The sequence below is a fragment of the Chinchilla lanigera genome, unplaced genomic scaffold (assembly GCF_000276665.1).
Source record: "Chinchilla lanigera isolate Chin_1 unplaced genomic scaffold, ChiLan1.0 scaffold00009, whole genome shotgun sequence".
NCBI classification, from domain to species: Eukaryota; Metazoa; Chordata; class Mammalia; order Rodentia; family Chinchillidae; genus Chinchilla; species Chinchilla lanigera.
The window spans coordinates 11,826,604-11,853,166 of NW_004955410.1; the positions used below are offsets into that span (position 1 = coordinate 11,826,604).

General features: G+C 34.0%; 2 protein-coding genes across 3 annotated transcripts in view; one reads left to right on the forward strand and one right to left on the reverse strand.

Annotated features, from left to right (window-relative positions):
- Positions 1 to 26,563, reverse strand: part of Cog5 (component of oligomeric golgi complex 5) — a gene marked incomplete in the record, with an annotated part of 269,280 nt that overhangs the window by 175,017 nt on the left and 67,700 nt on the right.
- On the forward strand, positions 15,210 to 22,838 carry Gpr22 (G protein-coupled receptor 22). 2 transcript variants are annotated; one of them, XM_013510539.1, is made up of 4 exons: positions 15,210 to 15,223; positions 15,371 to 15,615; positions 16,528 to 17,561; positions 19,139 to 22,838. In XM_013510539.1, the coding sequence occupies exon 4, from the start codon at positions 19,164 to 19,166 to the stop codon at positions 20,460 to 20,462; it is 1,299 nt and encodes a 432-aa protein (XP_013365993.1). In that variant the 5' UTR covers positions 15,210 to 15,223; positions 15,371 to 15,615; positions 16,528 to 17,561; positions 19,139 to 19,163; the 3' UTR covers positions 20,463 to 22,838. The 2 variants fall into 2 exon arrangements, with proteins under 2 accessions (XP_013365993.1, XP_013365994.1); XM_013510540.1 differs by lacking the exon at positions 15,210 to 15,223 and having other exon boundaries at positions 15,247 to 15,615; positions 16,528 to 17,464.

Sequence of the window (26,563 nt, forward strand, 5' to 3'; positions counted from 1 at the left end):
CCTCTGGGAGTTACAGGCTGAACCATAATTCTATTCTTACATTACAAATCTGTTGTGTGGGGAGCGGGGGAGGAATAACTGTGTTACAGGAAAAAAAGAATAGAACAAATTGTTGTAAGAACATGTAGTTTTTTTTCATGTGTCTTTATGCTTTACAAGTAACCTTATTCTTTAAAGGTCTTTTTGTATAAATGGACTCATGTATATTTAAAAGACCTATGCCTTCATGTTTCTTAATATAAGAAAGACTCTTAAGCCACTGCTACTTAACCCATTTTACAGTGTTTGTTTTAAAACCCATAGCATCATAAGAAAGATGAGGAATTCTTTTGTTTTTGGTCTTTTTTCTTCCCCAACATAAACCAAAATACCAATACAAACCACTACCGAGGAGTGGAGGTAGAGAGTGAGTGGTTAGAACAGCAGCTGTGTTGAAGCTCAGAAAGGACACTCGTTGGCAGATCTGTGAGGTGACACCTCCAACACAATGTGACTAGATCCAGTCTGACTGCTAAAATGAAAAAGAAAAAAATTCTGTTCCTAACGTTTCTTGCCTTTTAGAGAGCTATCTTCCTCCCCACTACAGAACATTTTTGCTTGAGATGTTCTAACTCATTGGTTTTAATATGTTGTCATGGGTTGGAGGGGAAGGTGGATATTAATTTATGAAAAACAGTCAAGGTTGACTCAGAAATGAGTATTCATAAAAAATTAGGTACATTATTACACTTTAAATTAATTTTTTCCATTTGCAATTTAACCTCAACTAAAAATACTTCAAGTAAACAGTTATGGTAGTTTTAGGCTTTAAATTTTCTGAAAATCTACAATTTGAGATGGCATAAAAACAATATTTAAAGCAGCGTGAAGAGTGAGAACTCTAGGCACACACTGACAGAGAGTGATTGGGAAAGATAGGGAAGATAATACACACGAAAGCAAAATAGAGCAAGGTGTGAATGAACTTGGGAAAGAATGTAAACAGGAATCAACCCAGTAGGTTTAGGTATAAATAAAAGGATATATATACACCTTTATCCAAAAATGAAAGATGAACAAATACCTGAAAATATGATTGTTATTAGATGAAATACACAGAAAGAAGTTGATAAAATTCAAACCTTTTTTTTTTTTAAGAAGTAAGCAGTATTCTGCTAAAAATGAAAGAGGAAGGAAGGTTCCTTGAACAAAGTAGTGCTGGTCTACATTATGAGCTACTAGCTAAATGCCTGTAGGCCAAATTGAGTCCTTAAGCTAAAAATGGTTTTTAATTTTAAAGGGCAAAAAAAAGAAAATGCAAAACAGTGTGGTACAGCCTACATATGGCTCACAAAGTCTAAAATATTTACTATCTGGCCCTTTAAAAAAAGTTTGCTATCCTCTGGTCTATATAATATCAACTGTAAAAGAGAGAGAAATGACTAGAAATTAGAAGACATGAACTTGAAAAGGCATCAATCCAGACAGCTGGATGATTCAGTCTTCAGCAGTGTGACCTTCTTCAAAAAGGGAAAAAATAATAAAAATATTTATGAAAGGAAATTGTTAAGAGCAGATATCTTCAACACCTACAATCTGAATTACATGCTATAGATTACTAGTCTACTATTTCCTCTACCATAACAATAATAAAAATATGAATAACTGTAAGACATAACTTTATACTGCTATCTTCAAGTTATGTCTTACAGTTATTCATATTTTTATAATTCTTATGGTAAAGGAAACACTAGGCTAGTAATCTGTAGCATGTAATTCAGACTGTAGGTGTTTAAAATAGCAGTGTAAGGGGCTGGGGATATAGCTCAGCAGCATAGCACCTGCCTGGCAGGTGACTTACAAGGTCGTGAGTTCGATTCCTGGTACCAAAAAAGAAAGCACTATAAGAAACATTGCAAGATAGTTCATAATTAACTGCTAAAAGAAGTTGCATGATAATTAAGTTTCAAAAACAGATGTAGACCTTCTGCTTCCAACTTAACAAAGCAACTAGTACAGTACGGTCCCTAGCAACTACAGAACTAAACAAAATTTATAGAACTATCTTGTTGAGATACTGGACAAGAGACAATGCAAGAATGAGATCCCTACAAAACAAATGAAGCAGGCTTTATGATTACTCTGGCTTTTTACTAAATACACCTTTTCCTACCTTATAAGAGGAAATCCCCAGTACAGCACAATGGACCCAATGAGTAGAAAAGATAAATTTGAGATGAGGAAGCTGGAATCCTCAGGCAAGACTAACAAAATAAGAGAAGTTAAACAAAGAAACTTCTAGAAATTTTTACATAGAGCCTCTTGCAGGAAAGTAGTTTCCTAATTCCTAGATAAGGCCTCCTGAGTACCAAACTCAAAGAAATACTAAGTTATAAATGCAGCAAGCGAGATTCAGCAAAGTCAGACGAAGAACCACCACCACATAGCCTACAAATTGATCAATCTTGAATTGACAGGGTACATAGGGCAAAATATCCCAGCTCTGAAAGCTCAATGAGAAGACCCTTCAGCACACGGGCATTACATATTATGGTATGACATGAGTGCACATCATTAGGAGGCTGACTAGTCTTAGCAAAGGTTTCTCTAAGGCTATTTGATACAGCTTACAAAAACAAACACAAAAGATCAACCTGATCCACAAGTAACTTGACAGTTGATGGTCTGACAGTAAAATGCAACATTCAATAAAGATAAAAATCTATTCAAGTGTTCAAGCACAATGACTATTCAATCAAAAATTACTAGCAATAACCAAAATATGAAAGGCTGCTGGAATTAGGAGCAAAGACATTAAAACATCTATTACAACTATGTTCACAGATTTAAAGAAAAACATGAAACAATAAAGAAATTAAGCTGAACTGAAGCATGTGGTGGCAGAGATTGTCTAGAAACAAAATTTTAAAAAGAGGTCAGCATGCACAAAGCCCAGGGTTTATTCCCCAGTACAAAGAAATACATATAGAGAGAGAACTGAAATACACCACATTTAAATTAAATAATCCCTAGAAGGATTTAACAACACATAAAACACTGGGAAAGAAATTGATGAACCTAAAATATGAGTAAGTAAAACTACCCAAACTAAAGCTCCAAAAAAGGAGGGAAAAAAAGCTCAGTGATATGTGTGACAATACCAAAATTTACAATACACACACATACACACACACACACACACACACCAACAAATAAAAGGTGAAAGACTTTAATCATATGAAAAATTACATTAAATGCAAATGTTCTAAATTTTAATTAAGAGTAACAATTTAATTAAAATGTAATAATTTTAATTAAGACTAATAATTTAATATTTTAGTAATATTTAAAAGGCCAAACAAACCATTAGCATCTACAAAGAATACATCTTTTTGTTGTACCAGGAATCAAATTCAAAACCTCACATTTGCCAGGCAGGTGCTGCACTGCTGAGTTATATCCCCTGCCCAAAATATGTATCTTAAAAATAAAGACAAACTAAAAGTAAAGGTAAATCACTCATGTAGGTATACATGTTTGTACACAAATCACGTAGAATAAACCTAGAGTTGCTATACTGATAGCAGGTAAGGATTATTATTAGGAATTAATACAGTCCTAAATGTGCATGCACTCAATAAAAACACATAAAGCAAACCTGGAAAAAGTGAAAGGAGAAATCACCAAACTCACAATATAGTTGGAGATTTCATAACTCCACTTTCAATAAAAAGTTAACCAGGAAAAAGTTAATAGAGCTGGGCATAGTAGCACACACTTGTAAGCCCAGCTACTAGAGTCTAAAGCAAAAGAATCACAAATTCAAGGCCAATCTACGCAATTTAATGAGGCAAATTAGAAAAGAAAGGGCTAGGGCTGTGGTTTGTGTCTAAATGTCCTCCCAAAGCCTCATGTGGTCATAAGGTTTTTCAGAGGTGGCTGAATCTAGACTGTGACTGATTCATAGTACAATGCTGGGTTTAAGGGTGCTGGGAATAAAGGTGGGTGATTGCTGGTTCAGTCTACTGATTGGATTAGCACAGCCCTAATCCCTATAGACTGGATATAATATAAGAGACAGAAAGAGGCTTGTCTCACTCTCCTTTGCTTTTGCTATCTTCTGCCACTATGAACTGTTTCTCCTCTGGAATGTTCCTCTGCCAAGCCACCTGCCTTGGAGCCAGCCAATTATGGACTGAAGCCTCCACAAACTGTGAGCTGAATAAACCTTTCCCCCTTTAATTTTCGGTGTCAAGGATTTTGTCTCAGCAACAAGAAAAGTAACTGCTAGGAATAAAGCCCCAGTAAAACACACACACACACACACACACACACACACACACACAGACACACACACACACAGACTTTATGATACTATCCTCAACTGACCTATTTGACTTTCATAGAATGCTATATCCAATAAGAAGAAAAAAAAAATATTTTCAAAAGAATATCAAAAAGGAACATAATGTAAACCATTAAACAAACAAGGTACATAAAACTAAAATCAACCAAAATATATTCTTTGACCACAGTGGAATTAAATTAGGAAATAATTAACAAAAAATCTGAAAAGAATCACCAAATATTTGGAATCTGAAAAACACACTTTAAAATAAACCTTGGATAGGTAAAGAGACACTGAACTAAGTGATATAAAGGAAAATATATCCAAATTTGCAGGACATAAATAAAGCAGTACTGAGTATGTATTAGAAAGAAAAGATTAAGATCAATGAAAGAAACTTTCACCAAAGTAAGAAGGATATATGAAAGCTAAGAGCAGAACCCAATAAAATAGGAAAATAAGATACAAAATGCCAACATTAATAATGAAGATACAAGTACAGATCCTACGGAAATTAAAATAAGGTAATTTTAAAAACAAATTAATGTTAATAAATGTGGAAACATACAATATAAACAAATTATTTGAAAGGTATAGAACACATATGAAAAATAGAAAATCTGAATCTATTACCTGCTAAATAATTTGAATTTATAGCTGAAAATCTTAACCAACATAAAACTTCCTGGCTCAAATATCTTCTCTAATGAATTCTATTAAACATTTAAGGAAGGATGAACACTAATCTTACACAAACTTTCTCCAAATTAGGGAAAGAGAACATTTTTAAAATGTTAAAACTATTATGATAAAAGAACATTTTTAAAATGTTAAAACTATTATGATAAAAGAAAATGAAAGACCAGTATCCCTCATGAACATATCAGCAAAAGATTTCATCAAAATAATTTGAAATGAAACATGCACTATCTAAAAGGGCAATGTGTCATGAGCAAGTAAAGTTTACCTCAAATTATAGTTTGTATGTAGATGCCCTCCCAAAGCCTCATGCGGTAATAGGTGGAGCTTTTCAGAGATGCCTGGAACTAGAGTATGTGATGCTTGGATTGATTCATAATGCTAAACTAGGATTAAGGATATGAGTGCTATCTGCTCTAAGGGCAGGTAGTCTAGATAAAATATAAGGAACAGAAATGTGGTGGTAGCTTGGGGCTTGCTGCCTTCTGCATGCCATGAACTATTTCTCCTCTGGCATGCCACCCTGCCTTGGAGTCAGGCAACTATGAACTAAAGCCTCTATAAACTGTAAGCTAAATAAACCTTTCCTCCTTTAACTTTGGATGTCAGGTATTTCATCTCAGCAACAAGTAATTAAGATACCTCAGAAATGTAAGGTTAGTTTAATATTAGAAAGTCAATCCACATCATTTGTCATGTCAATGGATTAGATGAGAAAAATTCATTAAATGAGGAAAAACTCATGAACTTTCTGTACATGGAAAAAAATTATTCCAAAAATGTAACATATATTCCTGATTTTAAAAATTCTTAACAGAGAAAAAAGAAACTACCTGAAATAGGGTACCTATGATATATAACATCAAATCTAATGCAGAAAGATTAAGTCCTTTTCCCCAACAATCAGCAAAAAGGAAATATTTCGGTGCTATCACTACTTGTACTCAACACTGTACTTATGAGTTTAGCTATGGCAATAAAGCAAACCCAAAAATGTGTAAAGACTGAAAAAGATGGCATAATCATCTACTTATTCACATTAATTTTGTGGCAAGAAAATTATAGGGAATCAAAACAAATGAGTAAACAACAAACTCTGGCAAGATAATGAGGTTTAAGTTCAATATACAAAATTCAACAGTATTCATACAAGCTAAATCGAAAGTTTAAAATACTGCTTACAATAATATGAAAACAAAGTATGAGTTCAGTGTTGTACAATGGACACATGTATGAAATCTCTACACTGAAAATAACAACATATTACTGAAAAACAATTAAGGACAACCTAAAAAAGTGGAGAGATATACCATGTTCTTAGATCAGAAGACTCAAAGGTGTGAGGATTGAATGCAATGCCAAACAACAGCCCAGCATGTAATCTGGCTTCTATATGGAACATATAGAGCTGGAAAAAACACAGCTCACATTCTGACAACAAGAAAAAGCAGAAAACAATCTGCAAATTCAATTTTTACTTTAATTTACTGACAGCTGAGGTTACAGGGCAATCAATCATCCTAAACTGTAAGAAAAGACAGTTGTCCCTAAGGACACATTGGGTATGAGTACTTGAGTACTTAGGTAAGTCAATATTGGACACCAGTAAGAATTGCTAATGAGTTGCTAAAGGCTCAGTGTGTGCTAACAAGAAAACAAAGAATCCATAGAGGCCATATGATATGCACAAAGGGAATTCACACCCATCTACTGGTTCTTCACAGAACTTATCAGATGTTCATAATAAAGACTACACAGTAAATGCCCAAGAAAGCAGTTCTTACAGCACAGCCTTTGGAAAGAAGTGCACTCAATGAGAGAAAAACAAGAAATCCAGCCTGCAACCCTTCTACCAACATGAGGTGATAAAGTTTTAAACCACCCAAGCATAGGTAACCCTTCTATTTTATAGACACTGCTGAAAACCCGTTAGAACTAGGAGAAAGAGGCATGGGGAGACAATCATTAGCCCAGGTTATGAAAAGGGATTCTCACAAGTAGAAGCTGGGCAGGGCACTGCTAAGTCCCCATTTCCAAACTCCAGCATAGTCTATTACAGATATGTTGCCATATCCAGTCCAATAATAGAGCCAGGAAGAACTGCAAATCTGCAAAGTGCAGGTGTAAGTGAGCCATACTGTCTTGACTGGCAGATGCTATTTATTTTCATAGTCTAAAAGTCCCCAAGAGAGATGTTTTCAATCTGCCAGTCTTCTAACAGGTGGACTTGAAGGTTAAGCTACTGGCAAGAGGCCAAGGGTCAATGAAAAATGCAGAAAGAATAATCAAGGGAAGGACTGGTCAGAGTTGAGATTGCAATGATCCCATCCACTCATTTTTCTGTAGCTGGCACTGACACCTAACAACTGCATCAGCTTTCAACTTAGCTGAACCATCACTGAACCAAGTCCAAGAATTCTCAGGAATTTCTGTGCATGAAGAGGTCCCAGGAGCCAGTGGATTTCCTTCAGGTGGTGAAGTCAGGGATAAAGGTTTTCTCCAAAGGGGGTAGCTTCCACCATGTCATAAAAACCAGAATGACACTAAGGCCGAACCAGCTACCTCTTTGAACAAACTATCTTCGATTGATTAATGAGATCCATGAGGCTCCTATTAATAATGAATCTCAAGCTAACCTACCCCCAAACAGGGACATTACACCAGGGAATTACAAAACATTGGTGGAGCTTAGCAATAAGCAAACAGCTATGCACTTTTCCAACTGTGTACTTGTAGTAGAGCACTTGTCCAAGCATACCTTAGGAACTGGGTTCAACCTCATAGAACCAACCAAACGAACAAGCAAACAAACTTACCTACTTCTTAACTTTGGCCAGGCTTTCCAGAAGTTTGAGGCTAGCTTGGGAAACAGTGAGACCCTATCTCAAAAACAAAACAAAACAAAACAAGTGCACTTGGTAGCTAGGTCAGGCAGGTGGCACTGCTGTACTTGGGAAATGGCCTGAGATCAACAGCCACCAGGCCTTTAAGTAAAGATGTGACTTCCTTTCCTCCCCTTCCCCCTTTCCCCTTTCTTTTCCTCCCCTTTCCCCTTTGCTTTCCTCCCCTTTCTCCTTTCCCTTTTCCCCTTTCCCGTTTCCTTTTCTTTCTGTTCTGTCCTCTCCTGTTCTCTCCTCTCTTCTCCTCTCTTCTCCCCTCCTCTCCCCTCTCTTCTCTTTTCTTTTCTCCCGAAATGATACATTGTTTTTGCTGGATCACCTCTGTATATGCAGCATCCCATGAAAGGGAGAATCTTCTTTAAAACTATATGCATTCAGTCAAAACATTAATAGCAATTATACATTTAGCAGAGAAAGCCAGAACAACTGGACATGGAACAGGCCCTGAGGTTCCAGCAGAACTTCAGCTTTTTGGAATTTGAATGTTTATCTGCTACCTGCAGGAACACACATCAAAGCACACAAGAGACACACAAAAGCACAAAGGGAGCTGTAGGAGAAGACATTATTTCCCCCAGTAAGAGCCTGGGGTGAGGAGGGGTGGCTGGCCTGCAGGAGAGGGCTAAGGTAGTAGAAAGAGTGTGCACTGGCTCCTTACCCCAGGGCGGTGCCTTTCCTCCCTCCTCTATCTGGAGCTCCCAGGTACCTGAGCCTGGGTTTCTCCTGCGCACGCTGCTACAGCTCCACCCGGCAGTTCTCAGGGCCTTCAGCCTCCCTTGCCACCTACACGAGACCTGCACAATGGTGACCTGGGTACTTTTAACCAATGACAGGTAGAAAACTCTACATTCTTCTTCCATCCTTTACATTCCCAACCTTACTTGGATTTTATCTTAAACAGCTGAGGTTAGAGTAGAAGAGAAGAAAAGCAGTAGAGACAGTAGTTCTGCACCAATAAGCAAAGCTTTGGGTTTATTTTCAAGAGACAGGAGGGGATCCAAAAGTGGGTTGCCACAGACCCCACTTCACAGAGGAAGTTTTACAAAGCAAAATCATGAGGTGGATACAAAATCACGAGGTGGATAAAATGTGGGTCAAAACTACGATCAATACGATTACAAGAATAGCTACACAGGTAAGATCCAAAGGGGAAACAGGTTACATAGCAAGTGTACATGGAAAGAACAAGGACCTTTTAAGGAAGAGATGCATCAGGAGGTCCTGGTCACCCACCAGGATGACTGAAGTCTAGCTAGACTTTATTTGACCAAGTGGTATCAATTATGGCATAATCTTCAATTTATTGCTTATCCTTTGGGGATGCAGGTAGGCCTGCTCATTCAGTCTTCTTGAGGCCTGGCCTTTGAGAGATGCACCTCCACAGTTATAATGTGTCCTCATCCTCTGCACTGACTCCCTCAAGAGCCCAGCCCTGTCTGACTGCCTTAGTATTTCTACCTAACTGAGCTGTTTCCTCCTCTAGCCTACAGAGAGCATCAAGTACAGCACCACTGTAGCCACTTCACTTGATTCCACCTTTCACTATTTAGTCTCAAAAAATTCATTAACAGGTAGGGCAGTAGGGGGCTTAATGGCTATACTATCCCAACGGCTTTTTCTTTGGTATTGAGAATGGAACCCAGGGGTGCTCTACCACCACTTTATTTTTATTTTGAGATAGGCTCTTGCTAAGTTGCTCAGGTGGGACTTGAACTTGCAATCCTCCTGCCTCAGCCTCCCCTCAGTGCTGGGATTACAGGTGTGTGTCATTGTACCCAGTAACTTAAGACCATTTGCTACTGTATGACCTATCCCCTAAACAAGCCTAAACCAGGCCATAATGGCCCTGTTCTTTCTCTTGTGGGAAACCCTACATCTTGTCCGTATCATATACTTGTCACCAAAAATGTCAGAAATTATTAAGGGTCAGGGATTTTACCCTGTAGAGCTAGCATCTTACTGTTTCATGGATGCTAACAAAAGATACAAAAAGCTGGACAAATGATTTCAATGATACAGCAAACAAACAGCATGAGCATCATGTTAGTGACAGTTTACCTTGCCTGACAACCCCCCTGGCAGAGGGACCTGTCCCAGCGGAAGAACAATGAGACTGGAAAATTTATTATTTTTTTTAACAAGCAGAAGGAAGTCTGCTTATCTGCTCTTTCTTTGTCTGACAAGTCATTACTTTATCCCTCAAGGTTGCTACTTACAAACATCCTGGGAAACAGACCAGACAAAAAGCAGTCAGGTCTCTGCATTCTTGGTACATTTAGCTCAAAGGATCAGGGATGCTCAAGGCTCATAGTGGACTGCTTCACCCGACACGCCCATTTCAATCTCATACCAGAGGTGCTGGGTAGTATAATGAGATAAGACAATGAATACATCACACATGTTTTAGTAACTACCACTATTTGCAGACATAAATTGTCTATTAGAAAAGATCATGGAATTCATCTTAAAACCTTCTAAAGATTAATAAGTTAATTTAGTAAAACTGTACAATACAAAATCATTATATAAAAAATAATTGAGTTTTTTTAAAAATTAGATGTTACTTTCATAGCATTAAAGAAATAACATAATTAGGTAAAAATCTAACAAAATGTGCAATTATATAGACAACAATCTACTAAACACTGATAAAGATAAACTGAAGTTGGTGGTACAAGCCTATAATCACAGCACTCTGGGAGGGTGAGGCAGAAGGATCACAAGTTTGAGCTCAGCCTGAGCAACTTAGTGAGACCTTATCTCAAAATAAAAGAAATTGAAAAATAATAAAAAGGGCTGGAAATGTAGCTCAGCACAAAGGTCCTCAGTTCAATCTCAAAAATAATGGACACTATCCAGAAGTTGGAAGGTTCAATATTGTCAATTTTCCCTAAATTGATGTTTAAATTCTCTACAATACCAGAACTTTTCCTAGACATTATAAACTGAAATGAAGACTAGAATCAGTAGTAGTACTTGAATATATAATGGTGAATATAACCAGCAGAAAGTCATCAGTGATTATAGTCTTTAAGAATTATTAGGAAATTCTTAAAATCTGTCCATTTTTCCAAATGATCTATCTAAGTGGTAAAATGGGTATTAGTCAATAGTGCAGCCATTGTCTATGGAAGACTTCCTCCATTCTCTGGCTCCATATATAAGGAATAGCAGCCTTTTTTATACAAGCATTATGTATGTAATGTATGTAACTACTTTTAATAACAGACCATTAGATTATGATAGGGCAACATTCAACTATGTCTCCCACCAGAGTGCAGGACTCATAATAGCATAGGAGACTTGACACAGCTTTGTTAACCATATAATCCAGCTGTCAACTGCCTTGGCCTCAAGACACAGAAATGAATTGGATTTGCACATTAACTTAAGAGTGGGAGAATTTTACAAAGAAAAGGCAACAACAGGAAAGAGAAACCAATAGGAGGGCTGGGGAGCACAAACATGGCTGTTCATGCAATTCTTTGATTAAAATGTAAGAGGAATGTTGGGCACAGTGGGACACACTTATAATCTGAGCTGCTAAGGAGGATAAAGTTAGAGGAATAGAAGTTTGAAGCTAGCCTGGGTACTTTAGCAAGATCCTGCCTTAAAATTTAAGAAAAAAAAAAAAGGTCCCAGTATTCAGGAGGATGAGGGAGGAGGATCAGGAGCTTACGGTCAGCCTGGGCTACACAGAGACATGCTCCGCAAAACAGGGAAGGAGGGGAAAAAAGGTTAGGGATATAGTTCAATGGTATATTATTTTTCCAGTACCAGAGAAATAAATAAGAAAACCATCAACAACATCCATAATATGTGAAGGATGCAAAGAGGGATATAAGACAGTCAAACTGTAAGCCAGAAAGCTGGGCTGAGTAATAATTTGAACAAAGTCCCCAAACAGACATGCCAACTGTAGTGTAAAAAAGGGAGATTAAACTGTGACAATAGTCATATAGTCCAAAGTGTTGGCTTGAAAAAATAATGGGGAAGAAAAAAAGAAAAAAAATGGAAAAAGTGCCATGTATTTATTTGTGTAAAGTATGCTGGCAAATGATATAAATATATGGAAGAAAACATAAAAGTGAAATTTTTTAGTTACTCAAGTGAGATAGGGAAGGATGGGGAAGAATGGTTTGTGGGATTTTCTGTTACAATGCTCATGCATGTACTTTATCCAACATAATTAGTTTTAATTATTCTCTATAGATAATGAGTCATCAGTGTTGTTGATTCTCCACTACCTTGGCTACTCCCCACTTGGTGGAGGTTTAAGCAGATGGTCCATTTCTATTTTTCTTATAAAACTTTGTTGTGAAAGAAATTTAAAGTCAAGAAGCCAAATCAGATTTTTGAATTGGCTTTCAACTGAAATAATCCTGTCTTTCCTGGGCTCCAATACCAGAGTTTGGAATTAAGTATGTTAAGTATTCACTAACAGTACACTTTCTGAAGCTAACCAGTTTCCTGCAATTTCCTGCAATTAAAACCTGCTTTTGCATATATATTTAAAAAATAATTCCAAAGCACTCTGAATTATGGTTAATTCCAGTATTTCACAAAGTTGATTTTTTTTAATTTACAAAGTCAGAGGATCATCAAAAATGTAGCATCATAAGTAGCCATAAGTTGGATAAGAATAATTTGATACAAACAGTGTGGTGTAAACATAACGATCAATTATACCTGCAGTTATCCAAATTTAAGAAGAAAAATATATAAAATTAAAAGTTGAAGACCTCATATCAGGACTTTTAGAAATCAAATGAAATATTCAAGGCTGGGGATATAGCTCAGTGGCACAAGTGCCTGCCTGGCTAGCTCAAGGTCCTGAGATCGATTCCCGGTATAAAAAAAAAAGTCAATCATAATATTTATAACTAAAAAGAAAAACACTACTTGAAAAAAGCTTTTAATTGAGCTATATTTTGGGATTACATTCACCTTTGTTGCTCTGTCATCAATGTGAAGCCAAATTGTTTTCCCATTTACTAATTAAGTAAAAACATTAACATATAAAATTATAACTTAAACTTTGGCTTAAGTCACCAACAGCAGCATTTTTCAAAATCAATATTCTATATGAATACAAAATATATTACATGCACAAGTATGAAAATCTGTTACTATAGAAACAAAAATCTGTAAATTCTGACATGTTTTCATGACTTTTTTATGAAAACAATATAATCTGATTCTCAATCCAGTGGTTTAGATATTAGCATATCCAAAAATAAGGTAAGTTAGAGATACCCTGTAAAGATCTGAGTAACATATAAGCACCAAATAAATTTATGTTCTTTAAAAAAGAAATAAAATTCAACTAAGCATTTAATTAAAAACTAAATGCTGGCTGTGATACATATCTTTAACTACATGTCACTATAGAAGGAATACAAAGCAAAGCCCAGAAATGAGCTTTTGTGCTGCTAGTACTGCTTACTGAAACTTCACATTTTTTTTTTCAAAATAGTCTGAGGATAACTTCAAAACTGTCTCATGCAGAAATAAAGCACAGAAATATATTTCAACAAAAATAAAAGCTATACTGTAATTATTAATGATTGAACCTAGATCATCCAATTCAAGGACTCTGATCCTCTTCCAAAGTGAGGGAGGTAAACTGCCTTAATAGGGTGTGGTTTGCATAGTTCTAGTCCTGACTCTGTTGGTAAGACTTGTAGATTCTTTTAAGTAAGTACATTTCTCTGTGCCTGGGTTTCTTGTACTCTGTGGCAGTACCTAATAATGAACCTAACCAAGCCTGGAACTCTTAGGCAGAAAAGCATGATATATATAATTTCCTTATCCCTATGAGAAGCTTTAGCCGATAACATATTTTCTCTGTTAGTTTTAAGCTTAAAATAACATTTAATGTGTATCAGTGAGGCTGACATTCTAATAAGATCCTTTTCCCCAAGTTTCAAAATGCATGAACAATAACACATTTTCATTTTTAACATTATCAAACCCCTACCACCCAAAGCTGTACAGAAAATTTTAGAAATTCACAACAAAATTTTTCACATTACTCTCCACTATTCCATAAAAATGCAAATCAAAACCTGTACTTATCAGCTATTCCCCTACAAATCTTAAACAGTGCCAAAGAAAGATTATGCTTTTCAAAATTAGAACAATACTAATTACAAATAACACAGGATACAACACTTTGAAAATGAAGGTCACTAATATTCCTAAAATAATAGAAATAAGTGATGATTAATAGTCTAATAATTTGGCTATCAGCTAAGGCATTTTATATGCCAATAGTTATCAAATCCAATTTATACCCACTGAGTCCAAAATAATTTATCATCACTATTGAGAACAAAAATGTATTTATAGGTAACCAAAATTAACAGAAATTTAAGTTTACATTAATATTTTGGTTTATTATTTGTACCACTATTTTATTAGTTTGACATCTTATCTTAAATAATTATCTTTATAATTAACCACATATTTTTGCAACAACAATAGCATACAGATACATACAATATTTAAGAAATAATAATCCATTAAGAAAAGTGCCATGTCAGAAACAGAAAAAGCCAAATGAAATCAAATATTAATAGCAAATGATCAGTGTACACCCACCAAACAACAGGGTTACCAAAAGTGAAGAGCAGTAATCTCCAAAAGTAAAGCAAATGATTAAAGTTTTAAATACTCCAACTATTATATTAGCAATGGAATGTTTATAAAATATTATAGGATATAATCACCTTAGCTCAATTTAATTAATATTCTGAATGAATGAATAAAATACAGAAATAGCCAAATGAATGAATACAGAAGTCATGACAATGTTTTGACACCCCAAGATGTTCACAACTTGGAACAGAAATGACTTGAATACAAACAAATTGGTTGAAATTCAGTGTGGTTTACTGTAAAGATGGAGTGGACTTCCATATGCAGAACAAAGAACATCCACCAAAAACACAATTATGAAAATATTTCAAATACAACTATCAAGGCTTGAAACAGAATATATTATTTTACTGTGCAAATTTTCCCTATTCCCCCACCCTCCCTGTTTTCAATGTTTAAAACAAGTGACCAACAAACTGAAATACACATTTCAAAAAGATTAATTTTACTCATATTCTATTTAAGAACAATATACAATCCCTTATAAATTCAGTGTTTTTAAAAAGCATCCTTATATAAAACAGTGGGGGGGGGGAATCCCTGCTATACATATGAAGCACAGTTTAAGCCCAATACAACTGACCAATCAAAATTAGTGAATGCACTGCATCTCTCTGCAGTGGGGAGAAGCGACAAGGTAGGCTGTCATTCTGTAAAAGCTGCTCAGAACAGGCTTTCCTCGGAAAAGCAGTGCCGTTCCTTTTTAGAAAGACTGAATCTAAATGTTGTCTCTGGAGACAAGAAGCCTTCAGTATGTTAAATTACTTTCATTATGTATTTTCAGAGGCTTATTGATTGCACAGTGGGAAGAGTGAGAGACTGCAGCAGCCTCTAAGCAGCACTACACGCTCCATACATTAGCAGTCCTGCTGAAACAATGGCACAGTACAGACACATATTTTCATTAAGGTCATTTCTGAAGAGCTGTTTACGATCCTCTTCCCCCATCCTCTACTAACAAGTGAGCAAAATGAATCAATCAAATGGAAAATGCTTCAACATCAAGAATTTATCTAATCTTTAGCAGAGGTAAGATATGTTCCTTATTATAGTATACAGCTGCTTTTGAACCAGCATGGTGGGGTAAAATTACTTTGAAATTTTTCAGTCTAATTTTAAGAGTTTGTTTGTTGCTACTTATTGCTGAACATGTAATGTTTAGATCTATTTCCTTTAAAACACGGTATATTTTAAATGTAAATTTTTAGGATGAATTGTTAAACCAAAGAATATTCTCTGCTAATTCACTACAAAGACATCAGCTTTTAAGTCACTTTGGACTATTAAATATCCTTAATGTCATCAGTACAGTTTTTCTCTGATGTCCAAAAATGTTTACATTTCATACAAGAACCAGGTTTAATATCTAGTTATTACTCAATTTTATGTTGTTTATTAATCATGTGGCTTGAAAATTAATTTGCAGTTACATTTTTGTATCACCTTTTACATTTTAACCACATGAGTATTCATCAATGGAAACTGATAGTATCTTACCACATAATCTTTTTAATGAGTTAAAATTCAAACCATGTGCTAATAATTAAGCAAGCTACAATATTTTTGCAGCATGAAATGTTAAATTTATCACAAAGAGGGAATGGCAGTATGTTTAGTGTATACTAACTTCATAATCTCTAAAAATACATGTTAGCTTCTGTAAAGAGAGCAAAAAGTAATTAAAAAATATAGCCTTTCTGTCATGATTGTATTTGCAATGGTAACTACTGTAAATAAGACAATAAATACAATCTATATTTGAAAAAGGGAGTATTTACTTCAAGGAAGTAATTTATGCATATAACCATGGTCCTAGCAATATAGTTTGCTTATTTTGAGAATAAATATTATAGGCTTTAAATTCAGAAAAAACTAAGCAATTTTCAATTAATTAGAAATTATGAATCTTATTTCTTAATCTTTTTTTTCTTTTTCACAAAGGTCCATAGCAACTAATTCAGTATTTACAACTGACAATATGAAGAATGCAACTGAGAATCTCCCTGGGTCTCTGAACCACGAACTGCAAGATATTCTTGTAACACATGATTTTAAGAAACTAAAGAGTTAAAAGCAGGTACTAGGTCTACACTACTGCTGGAATATAACAAACGGACAGTATTTTAAGAAGATGCTACATAAAATAACTACAAAAAGAAACACAATATAATTGTAAAAGCTTGAAAACAAAATGGTGAGCATTTTTAAAGAGGGAGTAAATATTTTAACATACCAAAATTGTGGAAGCTACTGAGTCCGGAAGAAACAATGAAACATGAATTTCAAAAAGGAGAATGACATACTTAATCAGCAAGTAAAATAAAGTTTTCCCAAGTGTTTTCTGCACTAAATATTCAGATATTCCAATCAATTGAAAGGACTAATGGATTTTTCCATCTGAGCTTTATGACCAATTATGTATCCTCTTCTAATGAAAACAAACCAAATTAAATAGCAGATGGTTTTTATCAAAAGAATGTGGACTGGATTTCTAATACAAAGCAAGTTATGTGATGAAGAAATCACTTCAAAACAATGAGGGCTGCTATAGAAACAGACTTACAATTTTAACAAAAGGATGTCTAAATACATTTTAGAAGTTAGAAACCTGGTGTTTCTTTTTCTGTTTTCACATATTCTGGAAAATATAGAGACACTATCATAAACTCCCTCAAAGGGAAACGTAATTCTTATCATTTGGGGAAGTTTCTCTTGGTCGTGACTTTTTAAAGCAAAACAAACACAAGTATTATGTACTGTTCTTTAGATATCCATCAGCCAACTAAATCTCATAATTCATGCAGTTGAAGTACTGGAGAGAAAATTAAAGAATTCCTACAAGACATGAAATAAAACACAGCCACTTCACTGTTGTCAGGTAAAAGTTCATGTCAAAACCTGTCAATGACATCATGTATCCATTTGTGAAAAACTGCTATAGTGAGCCAAAAGGCCCATAAGGCAACAGCAACCAGGTAGGTCAGAATATGCATGCATCCCCACCACAGGGTTTTAACAATTACAGAAGAAAAGAGATGCATTTTTTCTTAACTGTTATCTAACTTGACATTTCTGCTTTAGTTAACTGATGTGACAAATACCTGGTGTTTAATCTGACAGTTCAGAAAAATTGGCACACTTGAAAATTTTCCATTTTTATAAGATTTCAGTGTTAGCTAAGACCTCTGTATACTTGAATAAATATGCCTCTAGTAATACTTATACCAAATTGAAAGCAATTAGCAATGCTGTCATTTGTTTCTGAAATATTATCCCAAAAGTAACATGCATAAATAAAATTATATTTATAAAACTTGTCAAAGGTAACATCACATTAAAGGTTAACATGAATTTTGAAAATTACTAGCTTTTATAATGTATCTTTGAATCTAGAACTTTGCAGTCAAAAAGCTACCCTTGAAATGTGAAATATAGTTGGTTGTATGATTTCATATTTTAAACTGGAATATACTGATTATAGACATTTTAGCCCAAAGAATCAGATATTATTTTCATAAATTAGTCTAAACTCCTACATATTATAGATTTACATGCATTAGCTACAGAGTTATTTTATTTTCTTCAAAATTATACACTGGGGGGTGTATACAAAATGTTTCACAGACAAAATGTAATTTTAAAAGCTTCCTCTAAAATGGCTTAACTATTGCTTTTCATTAGAATTTTGTTTTTTCACTTTATGAACTCTGTTTAAACAAATAAAAACAATGGATATATTCTTTTAAAACACTTCAAAAATGGCTGTTTCTTAGTATGTATTAATTTCAATTTTCTCCTTCCATAAGATACAAGAGGATATGTTTACAAAATAAATCACTCATAGGAGTGATTAGTAATCTTTCACCGAGCTCTGTGGCATTTTGATTTGGGATACTATCTCTTCTTCCCATTTTTATAAGTTATCAATTGTAAAAATTCATTGACCATATTCACCATAATATACAAAATATTTATTATTTTCCTTTTTCTGTGGGAAATAATTCCAAATATCCCCTAGTGCTTTTTAATTTCTGGCTGAGTCCATCAACATAGATAAGATAGTCTGAAACAAACTAGTACTCTTTATTATTTATCCTTTTAAAGAAATACCTGTCCTATTCATTTGAAATCTTACAGGATTACACCTACACCAATCAGCATTTAAAACAGCATTTATTTCTATGTACTCACATTTTTAAAGGAAATTTTAAAACAGACAAATTGTTCTTGCATACTCGGTAGATTTATTGCATAAAAATGTACTGTTGTCAAAAAAAAATACCTCAATTATTTCCAAATGATGGAAACCCTTTTAATATACTAACTTATTTTGTACTATAGGGGAACAATCCCCATATAATTTAAAAAGGAGAACACAATCTCCTTTCACATTAAAGCACTGTAGCATTGACACTTCTCAATTCTACATTTTCCACTAATAGTTTAGGAACTTAAAGTATACAACAAATCTATTTTTGTTTACAAAGAATACATGTTTATATATCATTTAAATTGCCAAATATCAAATAGTTTATTCTATTTCACTTTCTAGGGAAAATACCAACTGCTCCAAAAGAATGTGCTTTTCTCCCATTCTGGAAATCAACATGCAGTCTGAATTGAACATTACAGTGCGAGATGACATTGATGACATCAACACCAATATGTACCAACCACTATCATATCCATTAAGCTTTCAAGTGTCTCTCACCGGATTTCTTATGCTAGAAATTGTGCTGGGACTCGGCAGCAATCTCACTGTATTGGTACTTTACTGCATGAAATCCAACTTAATCAACTCTGTCAGTAACATTATTACAATGAATCTTCATGTACTCGATGTAATAATTTGTGTGGGATGTATTCCTCTAACTATAGTTATCCTTCTGCTTTCACTGGAGAGCAACACTGCTCTCATCTGCTGTTTCCATGAGGCTTGTGTTTCTTTTGCAAGCGTCTCAACAGCAATCAACGTTTTTGCTATCACTTTGGACAGATATGACATCTCTGTAAAACCTGCAAACCGAATTCTGACAATGGGCAGAGCTGTGATGTTAATGATATCCATTTGGATTATTTCCTTTTTCTCATTCCTAATTCCCTTTATTGAGGTAAATTTTTTCAGTCTTCGAAGTGGAAATACATGGGAAAACAAGACACTTTTGTGTGTCAGTACAAATGAATACTACACTGAACTGGGAATGTATTATCACCTTCTAGTACAGATCCCAATATTCTTCTTCACAGTTATAGTAATGCTGATCACATACACCAAGATACTTCAGGCTCTTAATATTCGAATAGGAACAAGATTTTCAACAGGGCAGAAGAAGAAAGTAAGAAAGAAAAAGACAATTTCTCTAACAGCACATGAGACTACAGACATGTCACAAAGCAGTGGTGGGAAAAATGTAGTCTTCGGTGTAAGAACTTCAGTTTCTGTAATAATTGCCCTCCGGCGAGCCGTGAAACGACACCGTGAACGACGAGAAAGGCAGAAAAGAGTCTTCAGAATGTCTTTATTGATTATTTCTACATTTCTTCTCTGTTGGACACCTATTTCTGTTCTAAATACCACCATTTTATGTTTAGGCCCAAGTGACCTTTTAGTAAAATTAAGATTGTGCTTTCTAGTCATGGCTTATGGAACAACTATATTTCACCCTCTATTATATGCATTCACTAGACAAAAATTTCAAAAAGTTTTGAAAAGTAAAATGAAAAAGCGAGTTGTTTCCATAGTGGAAGCTGACCCCATGCCTAATAATGCTGTAATACATAACTCTTGGATAGATCCAAAAAGAAGCAAAAAAATCTCCTATGAAGACAGTGAAATAAGAGAGAAATGTTTAGTACCTCAGGTTGTTACAGACTGAGAGAAATTGTAAAGTTCACCAAAACTATATTCAGGAAAGTTTTAAATTTAAATTGTAAAAAATGAAATTACTGCCAAATATAAGAAAAAACATTTTAAGTATTGGTTATGTTGTAAATTTTCAAATGTGAATGTCAATTAGATTAGGTCATATATATTCAATTTCTTCATTACTTAATGTATTTGTTGCATGGCAGTTTGTTAAAGTAATATCATGTGTATATTTTGTCAATAATATGTCCATCAGAAGACATTCATGTAAGTCATATTTTTTAAAGAATAAATACATAGCCTTAAAACAGTGTATAACTTAAAAATGTAACTGACACAGGTATCTGCTTTTTAAAAATATATAAAGTGTATTGTTTCTAAGTCACAACTACAAATATATTTGTATGACAACTGGAATAGCCTTTAACAAAAACCAAAATTACAGGCTCAAAACAAAACAGCCCATGAGTTTCTGTACCACTGTTACATTTCCTGGTATAGTATACTTGGTATATTATTTCATGTTTCAAAAGTAATGAACTATGTATGAAACTTCAATCTTCCTTTTGAATGTAGAAAATCATAAGCTGTATTAGTATTTTAAAACTCATGAACCAAAAACAAATATCCCTATATATGCGCACCAAGATAGGGAAATTTTTAAAGTAAAGTTTATTATTAAAAAAATAGACATCTTCTAAGATCCAAGATACTATGCCTATAACATACAAAAAAAAAAAAAAAAAGCCAGTAATGGAGGGAAGGAAGAAAACGATAGCAACTTTTTCTTCCTTCTTTTCTTTGCTTGATTCTAAGCCAAATGTTCTAGGTTATCAAAATACTGGTAAAAACCAGTGATTAAAAATAAAGTGATTTTCTAACTTTATTCAACTCGGGCTTTTTGTATAAACAAAGTTAACCATACAAATCTGAATACCAGAAAGAGAGGGAAAAAAACGACTTTTTATAGTATTGTAGAAAAGCCTAACAAAGCTGTTTCTAATTTTAGATACAGAGCAACTTTAGAGTAATACAATTTACACAATGTTCCTAGGCAATCATAGTTTCCAAGCTTTTTAAAATAAAGTAGTTCTGTTTCCACTCTGAAAATAATTAAGGCAATGATAAATCTTGTCATTTTTTCTACTTCACCACAACGTAATAATCATTTTTGTCTTCAGTCCTCAATTCATGTTAGAAAACTATGAAATTACTAATTCTATCTATAGATTGTAAGGATTGAAAATCTCATAGCAAATGAATATTTTTCAATTGGTATAATGTAATAATTTGGCAATAAGTGCTAATATCACTATCAGAAAGGTAGAAATAAGTTATTTAAAATAAGACAAGTACTTGTTATAGTGTAATTTATTAACTGGACAGCAATTATTCTTATTTTTTAATACTGTATTCACTGAATCAAGTAACAGTTCATTTTTAAATTAAAAAATACATGTCAGACAATAATATATCATTTTATACAAATAAATGAGATTCACCAAGCCTAGTTTACTAAATACTCTAATCCCTGGGGAAATGAGCATCATGCAATAGCCTGAATTCACTAAGCTTACTGGCAAATTAAATAGTGATTTACTTCTGATAATAATGTTAACATAATGTTAAATCTTGGCAAAGGCCCACTTTCCTTTTGCTTTCTTTCTACTGTTTTATGGAATCAAAGAAACCCTTCAACTTGACAAAATGTAGCATAAACAGTTAAGACTGATTTTTTTAATTCTGAAAAGAAACTAACACATCATGGACAAAAGTGTTAAGAAAATTTTCAATCAATAAATATATTTGGAACACAGTATGTCCTGATATCTTCATTTGAAATTTGAAAATGAATTTATATTTAGATTACCAAGCATAATTAAAGTTTTAGTCTACTTTTGTAATCTTAATAAAAATCAGACTATTTTTAGAGTCTTCATGTCAAGAAAAAACCCTTTGCGCTTTAAACATTTTTTTTAATATTCAGGTTTATAAGCATGCCAAATAATTCAGTATAAAAGCAGATTCCTTAATATGTTTGCCTAACAGTTTTCATGCAGTCTCACCTTCTGTAATAAGAAACAAAATAAAATATAAATGGCAGACTAACTTTGCCCTATAAACTCTTTCTCCACCAGTCATTGGAATGATAACAAGCATTTAGCCCACCTGTAAGGATCTTTCAGGTATACAAAAGAGCATCTACTTATCTACAAGAAAGAAAATTCACACCTACCAGACAATTTTAATAGAATTTTAATGTGTTAAGCAGTACATAATACGTGAACTAAAATAATATTTTTGTGTTAAAAATTCAGATTTCAAAAACTATTCACAAATGTTTCCAACAACTGACCTCTGGTTAAATAAATGAACAAGAAGTTTAGACAGTTTTACTTTTTATGACATATTTGTTCTATGAAAAGATTAAAAATTACTGACCTCAGGATAGGTTTTGCACAGTGTATAAATTTTCCTTGTAACTAATAATTTTAAGCCCCCAAAAGCATGAATGATAATTTTTCCAAGGAGCTAGCATAAAAATTTAAAAAGCAGATGCAACATAGCTCAAGGATTCCTTATCTAAATAAAATGTTTGGGACCAGTAGTATTTTTTTGTTTTGCTTTGTTTAGAGACAATGTCTTGCTATGTAGTTCAGGCTGACCTTGAATTTACTAGGTAGCCTAGGCTGGCCTCAACTCACAGTGATTCCCCAGCCTCGGCCTCCTAAGTGGTGGGACTATATCCATGGTCCTCCACACCTTGCTCCATTAGTCTTTTAGATTTCAGAGTTTTTCCAATTTAGAATAGCTATGCAAGTGACAGACCAGATACATTAGATAGATTAGATTAGATTGACAGATATCCCAAAATATTCTCTTATATTTCATTTACATCATATCCACATAACCTGATGGTGATTTTACACACTGTTTTTAGTGTACTTACATGTCAATTGAAATCTAACTCATGAGATCAGGTGCAGAACCCCCCTCTCCCATGGTGTCATGTTTGTGCTCAAAAAGTTATGATTTGGAACATTTTGGATTTTTGGACTTCAGATACTTAAGTTATATTAAAAAGTATAAAAACATGTAAAATGAGAGAGAAAATGTGATAAACACTTTAAAAGAATTAGTAAAGTTGTTATGAAGAAAAGCATTATGTTAGATTTAAGAACAACACAAGTACTGTTAAAGAAAACTACTACAGCATGTTCTGGAAAGAGCACATGTTCTGTGAAAGGAAAGTAATACAAAGTGAGAAGTTATCTGTGAAGTTAAATTGGGATATTGGAGCAAGGAAAAAACATGAGAAATGACTTTCTGAACAACTTAATAGAACAGTAATATGCAGACAACTGATTCTGAAAGACACAGAAGATAGAAAGCTATTGCCGTGAGCTTGATACGTAACAAAAGGATTGGTAAAAAAACAGTGGCAATAGCTCTCCAAAGGAGTGTTAGCTGTGACAGGCAATGAAGGCTGAATGAACAGGTTTGCCAGCTGCCTAAAGGCAACTAGTATGAGGTAACCTGAGGACACTAGATTACCCTCAATGACTGAAGAACTATTTCACTAAGCTGTGCATAAAGCACATGGAAAACAAGGGCAACACAAAAAGAATTTGGGGAAAAGCACTTTAATGAAGTAAAATAAATAACATTACTCAAAATAGTTCTCATATTAGAAACTATTTAAAATTAAAGTTTCAAGTTCACATTTTAAATTAACTACATCTTCCATTTTCTTGTTGAACACATCTTTTTAAGTAATTTTACTTTGTAAAAATTTATAAATACATAGTGAAAAGCTACCAACGTATACAAAGCAACAAAATGAACAAATAAGATTCTTTTCTTTTCCTTCTGAATAATTATTATGAATTGGCACCCAGCCAATTCATACATACATATTTTCCTCATTCTTTGTGAATAGGTGCACAAAGATAACTTTTAAATTAAAAAACTTAAATATAGCAATATTTCTAAAAATAATATTGAGAAAAGTCAAATAACAATCCTTTCACGTTATGGTCATGTAGCTTCAAATTGTATCTCAAGATCACCTTCGAAAATGTAAGAAAAATTTGTTTCTTAATGAGATGACTGAAATAGGTCATTTTTCTGAATAGATACAAGACACAAGAAAAAAACATAAAATACTGTATTTCTTTTCCTCCTTTCATCCAAGAAAATGGGAAATAGGAAAACTTTTGGAGACAATTTTCTTTATATCGTAACAATGGGCACTTGTATGTTCTCCTGAATATAAACTTAGCTCCCCCTTCAAGGAACTCTTAGAAAATTAAACATGAGTTGAATTATAAATATTAGAGGAAAATAGGAACCCAGAAGATGTCATAAAAAGAAAAAAGTAAGGAGATAATAAACCAAACATAAGGCTGGGAAAAGACCTAAACTACTTTGAGATGTAGCTCCAGGACATACACAAATAAATCAGAATTGTGGATTAGAGTTCACAGAAGAAAACAAATTTAAAGACTGACCTTTGCTCCAAAACACTTTCAAAATAATGAAAGACACTCCATCTGACACGATGGACTTAACAGAAATATAATAGCATATACTGCATCACAAGAGGTAGAATATCATAATATAGCAATTCACAGATGAATTAGAGTGGTACTGATGTAGAAACACAGGGAAAACTGCTTATCACTGATATGAAAGCTATCGTCTTTCATGGAATATTTTTTTCATGGGAGAAAAAGAGCTGAGCACACTTAATGACAATAATATTTCTCCTTTGGCTTATGATAACAACATGTAAAAATAACCCCACATACTGTATCTCTACCATTCTATTCACACATTTTTTTTCAAGCCCCAATAAACTATATCCACAGCTTTCAAGCATGACAGCTCTGTACTTCCACCAGCAAGTGGTAAAAAGCGCTGTCATTCCTGTCACTGCCACCAATATCAACTCTCTACTACTATCAAACCCTGAAGCATCAAGTCAGATAAGGAAGGAAAGCTAAGTCTGCCTGGGATTGAAGTCATACTCCTCACCCTGTTTCTATGAAAGCCACATGTCGTATTTTTCTGAGAGGTATTAAGCAAGGCAGATTCCCAAAGCACCCTACTGATTTTTCAGGATGTAAAGAAAAAGCAACAAGACAGGATGGTAAGTTATAAAGAAAGTGCTTTCTCCTCAAACAGCTATGACATATAATACTCGATACAGACAGAATATTAAAAATTTCAATATAACATAAAAATGTTTACTGTTATTGCTAATAAGTAAAAGCTCTGGCCATGTTAAATATAGACTGCAGGAAATGTAAATGGGACTGCAGTGAGATGAGACAGACATATGCATCTTAAATATATATTACACATGATTCCATTCATATTCTTACAGTAGGTATTTTGACTGAATATACAGGATTTTATAGAGACTGAGTAGAGAACAACTAAAGACATGAATTTCACTCTAGGTTATTTTTCTTAGAACCCGAAAAATGTAAAAAAAAATCAATTTACATACTCTATATTTTATTTTCCCAATTCTTAAAAAGTATTTACTGTTTTTTGCTACTGAACAAAATGCTAGCAAATTATAACCTAATAACTCTATAAAACTGACTTAAACTCACAATTAAAATAATAGTTGTGCTATACTTTCATAATGCTTCCCAAATAAGTGCCTGATATACTGTAAGTGATCAGTAAATATTAACAAAATGGAAAGAGAGTAAGTTTAAAGCTTCTGACCTAGTGTTGTATCTTGCCTAGAACAGTTTTTCCATATCAAAATCCTCTACAGTGCTTGTTTAAAATGAAAGATGGTGTCTCATCTTGTTTAAAATACCAATTCCTGGGCCTTCCTCTGAGTCAGAATCTCTTGGGGTTTAGCACCTAAAAAACTATTTTAAGTAAGTACTTGGGTGATTTGTGCCCTACAGTTTAAAACTCACTATTTTAAAGCCATAGACAATGGCACAGGCTGTAGTCCCAGATAAAGCCACCAGGGAAGATGAGGCAAGAGGATCACTTGAAGTGGGGCTGGGGATTTAGCTCAGCGGCAAAGCGCCTGTCTGGCAAGCACAAGGTCGTGAGTTCGGTTCCCAGTACCGGAGAAAA

Coding starts and splice junctions, on each gene's coding strand:
- Gpr22 (XM_013510539.1), top strand. CDS start 19,164: ATGTGCTTTTCTCCCATTCTGGAAATCAACATGCAGTCTGAATTGAAC.